At 44.8% G+C, this 12500-nt stretch overlaps 1 protein-coding gene across 1 annotated transcript in view; it reads left to right on the forward strand.

The window, feature by feature from the left end:
- adam19a (ADAM metallopeptidase domain 19a) overlaps positions 1-12500 on the forward strand; it is a 52936-nt gene that overhangs the window by 14206 nt on the left and 26230 nt on the right. The window contains 4 exon segments of the mRNA XM_060035861.1: positions 3459-3535; positions 7785-7902; positions 7904-7969; positions 11126-11191. Of these exon segments, the coding sequence (XP_059891844.1) occupies positions 3459-3535; positions 7785-7902; positions 7904-7969; positions 11126-11191 (327 nt within the window).

The raw sequence follows: 12500 nt of genomic DNA on the forward strand, positions 1-12500 counted from the left end.
ACACGTGCACACCCTACACACAATGTCTGATCAATGGAGACGTGTGCTCTCACTAACACATACAAACCAACACACACACATACACAAACACACACACATGAACACATAAACAAGCACACACCCATGCAAGTCTACACGCACACACACGCGCACACACACACACACACACACACACACACACACACACACACACACACACACACACACACACACACACACACACACACACACACACACACACACACACACACACAGACGGGTGGTGCCTCCTCTGTGGTGTCCCTGTGTGTTCTGTGATCTCAGATGAAGAGAACAAGGAGCCCCACCCCTGCTCCCCGGCCCCCCCACGGCCCCGCCCCCACGGCCCCGCCCCCACGGCCCCGCCCCGCTGGCTGCCTCGACCACAACAGCCTCCCCGAGTCATATCAATACGCAGGGTGTGGGCATGTTAAATGTCAGGGCCGAGGTCGCACTGCGGCTCACACGACCCGATAATCCATTCAGCTCTGTCACGCCAAGACCGCGAGGAGCCCCCAACCGTTCTGCTGCTCGCTGCTTGGTTAAAGTTGTCTTTCTTTTTACGTTGTTTTTGTTCTACGCCGATCCCCGCTGGTTTCCGTGCGTTGCCATCGCCGGTTTTCCTTTTTTTTTTTTTTTTGCCGTTATATTTACATGTCGTTTTGTTTCGTTCCGTCGTTCACGGCGTTTTCTATAAAAAGCCACCGAGACTTATCGGGAGATGGGTCATAACATGCTGATACACAACATTCAGATCTGTGTCTTTGTCCCCGGGAGATGGGGATTTAGTTCAGCGACTCGCTATCTTCAGACTGTCTATCTCTCATCATCAATCTAAATCTGAACTGGTTATTACTGGGTGTCAGAGCAAAGGTTTGGGTCCTCGGGAAGCAGGAAGACAAACTTTTCAAAATGAGGGTAACTTTTGGTATAATGTGAATAGATCTGCACATTTTATATTGGGTTGGAAGAACTGAAAAGCCAGGATTTCTGGAACAGTATTCCCAACAGGATGTTAACAGTGTTTACATATAAATGCGTAAAACTCTACACATGTACACCACAGAGTTTACTTAAAAATAAGATATGATAAGATATACTTTATTCATCCCAGCAGGGAAAACTTGTTTGCCATATTTGGATCCGGGATATCTGGAAGTATAACCAATGTGTCGAAAAAAAACAGTATTAGTGTCTTCCATCGTTAAATAGAGAGATTAAAGCCAATGAACATAATCACTTTCCATTGTACATTAATCATCTTGAGCATAAACAAAATCTCAAATTGAATGGCTCCGGGTTTTTTCCCCCCATCACTCCCCCTGGACAGAAAAATAAAAAGGGATAACAACCATACTGGAGAGTGTTATTTCCCATTCATGCTGTCCTCAGCTCCACTAATCCAACTAGGACCACGGCACAGATGATGTATCATCCGCCTCCAGCTTAGCACCCGGCCTTGTGTTGTGGGCTTTCTGAAAGGGGCTTTTCCGCCTCCGTCGTCCGTGTCTGCCCGCCGCGTGTCCCCAAACGAGCGGAGGTGCTGCGCCCGGGGTTTTAGAGGGCGAAGTTGTCTGTCACACAATTGTTTTGTGTCTGGGCTGTGAATGAGCGCTGAATTAAATTTGCTAATTTCACGCTCTGCTAGGCAGACCCGGCCCGGGGAGTCCAGACGGAATAGTCATAAATGGATACCTCTTGTACCTTATATTACGGGTTGACATGTACCGGGAAGGGGGGCTGTGGGGGCTTGCTGGTGTCAGCTCGCTTGTGTAAACCACTTCGGTTCGGAATACAAAGAGGGTTGTTATTTCGGGATGCCGTTTGTCGGGGCGAGCGTGCTTTGTCGTTCCCAGGGTTTAATGTGCCCGGGTGACCTTGTTTTTGGGTGATGAAACGAGGGGTGTGTGCGCAACGCGGCTCTGTGTGTCTTTTTTTAAATAGGCACTGAGATCGGGGTTTCATAGTTCGTCGGTATTAGAGAGCGGTTTTTCGTCTGGAAATATATCGGATACCCAAATTTAGCCGAATATCAACTATTTATAACAGAAATATATATATATTGATATCTTGTCAATCGTCAATAAATGTAAAGAAATACTTAAATCTAACAATCAAAAGGAAATGGTGTTGCCTAATCCTGTCCTTTACGTGATGGAAAGTAGTTTTGGTGCATCGGCAGTTTCTTTCTTTCTTTCTTTTGTTCATGGAGAGTTATTTCAAGGTTGCGTGTCTGAAGGTTTTTTCTTTAGGACACTGACGTCCTTAAATGTACTTAAAGGTGGCATCTTCTGTTCTTGTCCTCCAAAAACATAGGAAGGATTTCCCTCCGGAAACATACACAAAATGGGCCTGATTTCGTTCTGCACATTACACGTTTATTTTGTATACGTCTCCTGTAATCCCACTCCACCACACTCCCATTCACCACACAAACAAGCTCATTTAAAAAAATGGGCTTAAAGGCTTAGAGGCTAAATGAATAAATATATAAATATAGGGTCACCCAACACCCACCACCAACACCCAGCACATTTTCAAACAACGGCTGACATTGAAACAAGCGGATAGCAACAGAAAAGGCCGGGCGATGACGCTATTCTCTCGGGGAATTACGATCGGACAGATGTCAGAATCATCGTCTGTGCGACGACTGAATCGACGACTCACGGAAAAAAGCTGTGTCCCTGAATCGTTTTTATTACGACAAAGTTGTCTTGACCGAAACCACCACCACCACCACAGCCAACCCTCTCCTCCCAACTCTGCATTTGTGCTTTAAAAGTTCCCTGAAGATTTGGCATCGCCTCCTTTTGTTGGAAGTTAGTGTGCTATAATTAATATTTTTTACGAGCACAGGCGCGCTGTACTGCAGGCAGAGGTGTTCATCCCAGCGTGATCTCCCTATAGGGAGCTCCGGCACCCTCATCGATTAGTAATGTCCATTTGTCAAAGACAGCAGGCCGTTTTTTTTCAACAGCGGCTTATTCATGAAACATAAGAGCTATGGACCCTCCAACCCTGCTCATGCACGCACACACAAACACACGTGCACACGCACATGCACACGCACATGCACACCCACACCCACACACACACATGCACGCTCGCACACACAAACATACATACACACATGCACAAACACACACAGGCACGCACAAATTTCAGATGTACACACAAACGTGCACAAATCCATCTAGCAGAATCAATCCATCCCTAGATAGGGCGGGGGGAGCGGGGAGGGGGCGATAGAAGCCGTCCATTAACATTATCTTTAGCCTTGCTAATGTTTTCCTTCAAAGACATGAGATATGAGATATTGATTTCCCCCCCCCCCCCCCCCCCCCCATCACCCTCCCCCCTCCTCCCCTCACTCCCCCCCCCCCCCCCCCCCCCCCCCCCCCCGTCACCCCATCTCATTTTTCCCTCTTCTCTTTCAGGATCACTGCTTCTACCACGGAGACGTACGGGAGCACACACACTCCTGGGTGGCTCTGAGTGTGTGTTCGGGAGTGAGGTAGGGGCCGGCCGACCCATGTGTTTAACGGGCCCGGGGCCTGCCAAATGTAAAGATGACATACGGGCCACGCTGCTGCAATGCATGCCAAATGGCTTCTGAGAAACCAGCGCCTCCGTTGTTTGTGCAATATCCACGGCGTCTGATCCCCACTCTATGGTCACATGGTTTATGGTTTGAATTTATTTTATGCGGTCGTTTGCGTGTATAGATGCATATTTGTTTCGATAGCAAATGTTTTGCACTAAGTTTGCGATTTGAGTTTGGTTACGGTTATTGAATGGTGTTTTGTTTGTGTGTGTGTGTGTGTGTGTCTGTGTGTGTGTGTGTGTGTGTGTGTGTGTGTGTGTGTGTGTGTGTGTGTGTGTGTGTGTGTGTGTGTGTGTGTGCATTCCTGCCTGCCTGCTTGAAGCCTGGCTACCTGCCTGTCTGTCTGGCTGTCTGTGTGTGATTCATATACTAATTGCGCTTGGTCCATCATTATTCTGGTTCCGTTTATGACCTATTGAATCTATGAATCAGTCTGTTCAGGCACATCAACGGGCTCGTATCAGAACAGTGCATTATCCTGCAGCCAGGGGCTGTGAAACGCAAAAAAGCTGAAACCGAAATTGTCAGTTCAAAGCCGAAAGGGTTCTCTCATTGCATGGGTTTGTTATTGGATTTCTGATAATATCCATCCCATAGAAGAGCTGAATTCTAATGAACCTCATGAAACACCCCAGTTCACAAGTCTATAAAAATATTGTAATACATTATAGAACGCTTTGCATATAAATGTTCAATTGAGAGCGTGCTCTTGGCAATGATGCTGAGGTTGCCAGGTTGTGGCCTGATGTAAAAGGGCATTTAATGGACATCATACCACAAAGCTTTCCCTCGTCGACACATAACAGCATAACAGTAGCGCCAACAAATCTCATACCACATTCAAAGGCCTTGTTTGTAACGGATGGCCAGAGGACACAGGATTAAAAGTTAATGTTGAGCTGATCGACCATATCATAATTTCTCTTAACAAGGAAACTGTCAGTATATATATATATATTATACATATTAATTACATTATAAGTAAGTTAACAGGCTGAACAGGGCAAACACACATCAAGAGACCATACACACTCACACATACAAATGCACACACGCACACACACACGCACACACACACACACACACACACACACACACACACACACACACACACACACACACACACACACACACACACACACACACACACACACACACACACACACACACACACACACACACACACAGACGAGTGAGGGACAAAAAATAAATCAATGAAAGATGCAGGAAAAGTATTTTTAGAGTAAACAAAGTCTATTTGCACCTTTTGAAGAACACAAGTAAATACTTGTGTGTGTGGTTGTGTGTGTGTGTGTGTGTGTGTGTGTGTGTGTGTGTGTGTGTGTGTGTGTGTGTGTGTGTGTGTGTGTGTGTGTGTGTGTGTGTGTGTGTGTGTGTGTGTGTGTGTGTGTGTGTACCTGGGTGCGTGGGTGAGGTTGAGACTGTGTTGACATGGTGGGAAAGCCAGAGCGTCAGACAAAATGTTTTTATTTGTGATCCTACCACATGATTGGATTCAAAGGCTTAAGCTTGCCTCTGAGATGCACAGTTGAGACTCTTAAGAGTAGCGGGATTTAGTCTTTCCGCTAAGCTATTTGAAGTTTCCCAATCATACCTGGTTCATACATCTTACACGGTTCAAAGCAAGGAGAATGCAGTTGCACTTTGTTTGAATGACGTAAACAAACGCTGCTTTAAAAACCATGAGCCTTGCGTCAGCTTCTGTGGTGAGATCTACATGTATGTTGACATTCAAGCGCTTAGCAGACGCTTTCATGCAAAGCGACCTACGGGGAATTCAAAAACCTGTCGCTAAAGACCAGGTGGGGCTCATCTTGCTCAAGGGGACTGGGGAGACTCTGGGGATTGAACCGTGAATCATTCGGCTGGGGGTCAAACACCATATCCTTCAGACTACCCTTCCCCCCCATATGAATTAGTAATAACATGGAACTTGACCTTTGATTCATGCCCGATGGACATCTTATTCCAGTCTAACTCCAATCCGTTGTTGTTATTTTTGCTGGAAGGCGAGAAAAACAACGGATTGAAACTATAAAAGCCAGGTGATGCCATGCAGGTGATGTTCAAAATAACAAGGTCCCAACTATACTCAAAGTCTAACCCTAACGTCAGACTTTTGTAGAACTCTTTTAACTACAATTGAATACCGATACCGTCACCAACACCGAAAGAATTGTCCGTCAGAAGAGCTCCAACCATTGGTTCACACTGACATTCACTGACCAGAATCTGCCTGCCGATTGGTTGCCTTCTAGGGCCGGTCGGAGACGCAAGATTAAACCACACCATAATAAGTGCTTGCAAGAACATGATCAAGGGTCATCATAAACCCCCAATACATCTGCAAAACGTTTTTTTGATTCCCCTACATGCCCCCCCAAATAAAAAAGCAAATAAAATTGCAACACCTTTTAAGGCCTTATTTTCAACATACTTTAATACCTTGCTGGCACCCTGTTATTGAAACGATAAAACTGCAAAGGAAACCTCAATCTTCCCCCTCCTGCCTTGCCAAGTGTCTGAACCTCAGTGGAAGAGGAGTCCGGGAACCTGGCCGTTGAACAGTCTTGGCTATAGAGTCCGCGGCCCATTATGATTCAGTATCAGCAGCCACCTCTGCGGGAGCACCATTATGGAGCGCAGCCCAACAATTAGAGCTGCGCTAAGTGAGCTTCCATTCACTGCTGACTAATTACACACCATCACCAGGTTGCATGCGTGTGCATGTGTGTGTGTGTGTGTGTGTGTGTGTGTGTGTGTGTGTGTGTGTGTGTGTGTGTGTGTGTGTGTGTGTGTGTGTGTGTGTGTGTGTGTGTGTGTGTGCCTTCCTGCGTGCCGGACTGCGTGCGTGCTGAGAGTGTGCATGTATGGAACTATCAAAAGCTAAATAGGGTCACAACTTCGCCTCATTGTAGACAGGTATTGATTTTTTTATTTGCTTAAGCTGTATATTTTTTACTAACGTTCAAACTGGTTTTGCATTGCATAAATTCGACATACCGAATCAATTGCTTAAGGGTTTAAGCCTAATTCAGTCACAATAAGTACCTTTTAATGAGGTGCCCCTGGTTTAGCCAGTGAAAGATACAGACGAACAACATCTACAGAACGTCACCAATGTGGGAACATCCATCCACACACACTCAGAGAGCTCTCAGCATCAGCCCCGCAAACTACTCAAGTGATGCTTTAAAACTGCCTTGTGTTCTGGCCAAGAACGTCTGAGGCTTTAAGGGAGCTAATAGCTGCAGCATAAGGCTTGTCGCACACAACTGCCATGCTTAAAATCTCCTCTATGCATCCGAATGGTTCCGAATATATTTTGTGGAGGTCCACTGTGACCCTAGATGGCTGCTGTTTGATTCGAGATTTACATGCAAAATACCCAATCTAACTGTATTGTATGCAAGGAAGTTAATGAGTTTGTCATTTGGATAATGGTTTGTCCATATTGTATTGCTCCAGCCTACAATCTAAAGTAATTAAACTTTTCTCCACACAGCAATAACGAAGCAAATAACTAAACACGTTTTAAGACACAGAGCCAAAATTTATATTCCCTTATCGGCTAAATAATTTCTGTCAGTGTTGAGGCAGTTTATAATAAATCATGCTGACCTTAGTAAGATCCCAGGGCTGTGAATCAAAGATTGCGACAGGGTTTGATAAAACATTCTGCTATTATCCAGTTACTTCTGCTTTCATGGAGATATTGCCTCCTGTAAATATTGATATTAAAGGGGTGATATTCTGCCGGTGAGAGTGTGATTAGCCATTACAAACCGTTTGAAAATCAGTGTCCACCTAGATGTGTGCTGGATAGATCAGTCTACCAGCCTACCGAGTGGACTGTAGCAAATGTTGCTTTCCTATCCAGAATACATATAGTTGGACCCTCCCACTTGTGAACACCCCTTAACTTGTTCTCTTGTAGATAGAACATGTGCTCAAGGCAAACAAACAAAAACACAGACTCTGTGTGATACGCTGGAATGATGGATTTGGTTTGTCTTCCATGATGAAGGAAATCCTACATTTCCAGACCTCCATCCTGTGTTTCAAAATCCTATCTAATGTGACTCCAAATGCACTGTGTGTGGCTGTAACCGCCATCACCTCCTCTCGTCCAATCCAGGGGTCTGATATCCTTGAACTCCAGTGACACCTACTACCTGGAGCCAATCAGCGGACAGAGCCCTCTCCAACATTGGCTGATGAGTGCGGAGGACCTGCCCCTCAGAGGCGGGACTTGCGGGCCATGGCCACCAGACAGGCCACCCTGGCCAACTGTCGGATCTCCTTCGACCGCATCACCAAAGGGTGAGTCACCCAGTATCCATCCACGCATTTTTGTTAAATTCTAGTACCCTCTCAATAAATTCCAGAATGCAATGCTTCATGTTTACAAAAGATGTATATCTTGGTTATCATGAAATGTATGGATATTTCGTAAACATTTTACGGTAGTCTTGGTCTTTGCGCCGTGCCCCCAGTGAGACTGAACATACGATGCATTACCATGACAACGACAGTTACATTCCACCCATTTCCTCCTCACTTGTTTTCCTGGAAAATGAGCAATGAAATGCATTATGCGTTACTCACACCTAGGGAACAAACGTGCCATACACCACACACACACACACACACACACACAACATACACACACCTCTGCCCCAAGGTGGAGGTGTCTATAGTAGGAGGACATACCCCACCCACACGCACACACAATGCACACACACCTCTTCCAAGGGCGGTGCTGTATAAAGCCGCCGCCCTCCGACACAGACACGCTGGTCACGGACCGTCCAGACGTTCCGTTTGAAACGCCGCCGGCAGCGGGCCACCGCGTCGACCTGTGACACACACGCACAAACGGCCATGCGCACGCACGCACATGCGCGCCAAAAGCACACAAACACACACATACACACATTAACAACACACAAACACACATGAACACACATAAGCACACACAGACACGCACGAACACACACAGACACGCACGCACACACACACACACACACACACACACACACACACACTCACAAACACATAAACACACATTAACACAAATAAACACACACTCACGCAACATAAAACACACAAACTCACACTCAATCACACTCGCATATTAACACACACACACACACACACACACACACACACACACACACACACACACACACACACGCACACACACCTGCCCTGTCATCCACCTGCTGAGAATTCCCCCTAGAAAAAACACCACCACCTCCAGCATATGTTGATGTGGACTGTGTGTGCGTGATTACCAGGAAGCGACATACGTCAAGCCCTCTCAAGCCCTCTCTTGGTCTGAGTCATGCTACGCTGTCATGTGTGATATTGTATGAATGATGCACTTTCATCATCCCCTACAGCGTAGGCGAACACAGGTGAGCTATGCATGGGTCGCATACACACGTAGCATACGTTATGTATATTAGGGTTGGGCTGTATCCGTTTTGTTAGAACCTCCCCCTAAATGAGGCGGCTTACGGTTTAACCGTCAATCAAAAGCAACACGTATAATAAATCGAGGGCGCACCTCAAACCGTCAGTCTCTAACGTACGTACATGCTAAGCTCCCTCCTTGCCAAAGGGTGGAAGCAAAAGTCTGCAAATCACTATTTCCACCCATGTTGTTTTCATACATAATCAACCCATTAAGAAATCCAGTATGTGGCTACTGCGTCTACGTTTTTTTGCGTAATAAATAAGCTTGGCTTAGTTTTATATCTAGCTAGTGGTCGTTTTATATCTAGCTAGTGCTTAACTCCAGTGGGGATATTTTGACAAGCAGTATCCCGGGAGATGACATAATGTAGCCAGCCAGCCAGCCTCCTGTTTTATGCTTTTACCTCCACCTTCTGCATGTATACTGATAAAGTTTGAGACATAATTTGTGCTCCACTTACCTGCTTCTTAAGGTATTGGAGTAAGAAAGAAATCTGCCAACCCTTTGTAAATGTCTTTAATCATTTATTATATGGCCTTAGCCTTGTGCACATATCGACCGTAAAGCCATAAAGTTAGGGTTTACTCTGGGTGTTTCTCCTTTGTAGCGGTGCATATGTATTCGTACTCAGTTTCTGTGTACTCCCCTGGAATCTATATGCAGACATTTTAAATAGCCCGAGGCTTCTTTCCCCCTTGCCAAAGCTAATTGTTTAATCATTTGTTCCAATAAGTTGGTCTAATTCCTTTCAATAAAATGTCTCCAATTTAGTGGAAGTCTGATGTCTTTGTCAATAAAGAAAAAAAAAAAGAACCAGAAAAGGCCAGGAACGCGTTGTTTACCATTAAGCAGTTCTTATAATCACCCTGCGCTCCAACACACCCCCTCTCTCTCTCTCTCTCTCTCTCTCTCTCTCTCTCTCTCTCTCTCTCTCTCTCTCTCTCTCTCTCTCTCTCTCTGGACACTATTTGCTTTGGATATAAATAGCCAGACTGTGTATGTGTGTCTGGATTGGTGAGAGAGAGAGAGAGAGAGAGAGAGAGAGAGAGAGAGAGAGAGAGAGAGAGAAAACACACTTCACAGACAGACTTTCACACAACTCCTACTTAGCACACGCAGGCACAAACAGACACGCACATACACACCCACACAGGCATGCACACAGAAACTAACCCATATATCATAATAATAGACTTGGAAGTGTGCATTTGATTGTGTGTGTGTGTGTGTGTGTGTGTGTGTGTGTGTGTGTGTGTGTGTGTGTGTGTGTGTGTGTGTGTGTGTGTGTGTGTGTGTGTGTGTGTGTGTGTGTGTGTGTGTGTGTGTGTGTGTGTGTAGGACTACAGGGCCCTTCTTCCCAGGGCCGCGAGCATGTCCTGGAGGTATCAGCTCTGCCCGCTGTCCAAGGCAGCTACCGATGCACCTGTGAATCAGCCTCTCCCTGGTGCCTGCAATTAAGTGTCTGCAGGGCCACATGCTAATGCTACAAAGCGATAGCCTAGCTAAGGGTAGTCTGTGAGTACAAGAAACAGTTTGCAAAAGAAAAATCCCAATCCTAATAATAATACCGTCATTGCTACATCACTGCCTGTGGTTCGGTGAGCCGAATAATCCCACGATGAAAGAATCCATTCAAACGTCTTGTAGGCCTACACGAGGTGTCCATAGAACCTTTGTCTCTCTCACTCAATGTCTCTGTCACTCAATATTTACGAGCATCGAGTGATAGGGAAAGGGAAATGTTCAAGAAAGGGGTTACGCCATGTATTTTGCATGAACTCCGACTTTGTAATGTTCTTTGCACAGTATGTTATTTTTGTGAAGGTATCCCGGTTTCAAGCGCATCAAAGATTCATTCACATCCTTTCCTCTCCTATGATACTAGTGGGCTGTTTTACACAGAGTTGCGTCACATCGCCCCGAACCAGAATAAAAGATTCGAACTGTCTTTAAGGAATAATAAGAATCAACTTTTTTTTCCCCCCTCTTGCTCCCAGGTGAAGCGGGAAAGTTGGGGAACCACCAAGTACATGGAGCTGTATATCGTAGCTGACCACGCACTGGTAAGAATACCATAACCACCAAATGGGTTAGCTTGACCACGCACTGGTTAGAATACCATAACAACCCAACTGGGTTAGCTTGTCTGTGTAGGCATACGCTGTTATTCAACTGTGTTAGCTTATCGGTGTTAGACAACTGTTTATATTTGATCATTTTTAAAATAAATGTATTGAAAATGAATTCATTTTCAAAATCGTTGGCATAGAAAGGACAATGACAGCTCTAAATTTAGATACAAAGCTAAATGAATAAAAGAATAACTTAAATGATATAAAATAATGGGACAAATTATAAAAATAGACAAACATAGACAAAAGTATAATAAAATAAATAAAGTAATAAATAAATGCCAAACAAAGTTTGCTAGGGGCTCTCGAATACATTTTTCGCCTCATTACCTGCAAGAAGTGGTGTTAGTCAACTGTCTCAGCAGTTTGCAGCTTTGGACTAATCCTTACATATGAACCTGATCAAAATAATGAGTGCACTATGCAGGACTTTGTCCAAATCAATAAGCCTTCAACGATTCATCTTATTGACGAATGACCCTGTGTTGGCTCATGTTCCGATGCTAATTCAACTGTTTCCTAGCTTGTGTGGTTAAAGCGGAATTGTGTATTTGTCAAGTTGTCAACTTAAGGTCAGCTTCGGGGTGACAACAGTGTTAAAGAGTAACTAATCACTGTAATGACATTGCACTGCCTGGAGGAATGCACCCGAGTGCAATAGTTGAATCTAAATTTGTTTGGCCCTTTGTGCATATTCGTAGCTTTCTTTCTTTGTAGCGACAGAGAATCTCAGACAACATGGTTGTCCCTTTAATGGCTACAACTTTTACTGTGCTGCTTTTTCTCTTCTCTTTAAACTAATCAGCTCATAGTCATCTCATCCTCTCCTCTGTACGTTTCGGCTCGGGACATAAACACTCTGCCTCAGAAAAACAAGCTTTAATCTGAGCAGCGACGCAGAAATAGTTACAGCCACCAAATTGTCTGTTTGTTTATCGCCGTGTTCGCGTCTTAAGCCCCAGCATTGGTTTATTCTCCATATATGCATGGGATCACTTATGAATGCAGCATCAGACTAACCTGTGACAGATAAGCGTTAGAGGAAGATTGATTGCTAAATACCCTTTTTTTAATGCATTTAAGATGTGATACATCTGTTGGAATTGTCTATTATTGAATTGCCAGTACTGCCACTCGTGTTTTTTGTGGGTGATTTGTTTTTTTTGTCACCAATAGAAATAAAATAACACTAGGGAATTAAAAATAGGAATACCTATAACAGCTTAAATGATCAGGCACT

The sequence above is a fragment of the Gadus macrocephalus genome, chromosome 17 (genome assembly GCF_031168955.1).
Source record: "Gadus macrocephalus chromosome 17, ASM3116895v1".
NCBI lineage: Eukaryota > Metazoa > Chordata > Actinopteri > Gadiformes > Gadidae > Gadus > Gadus macrocephalus.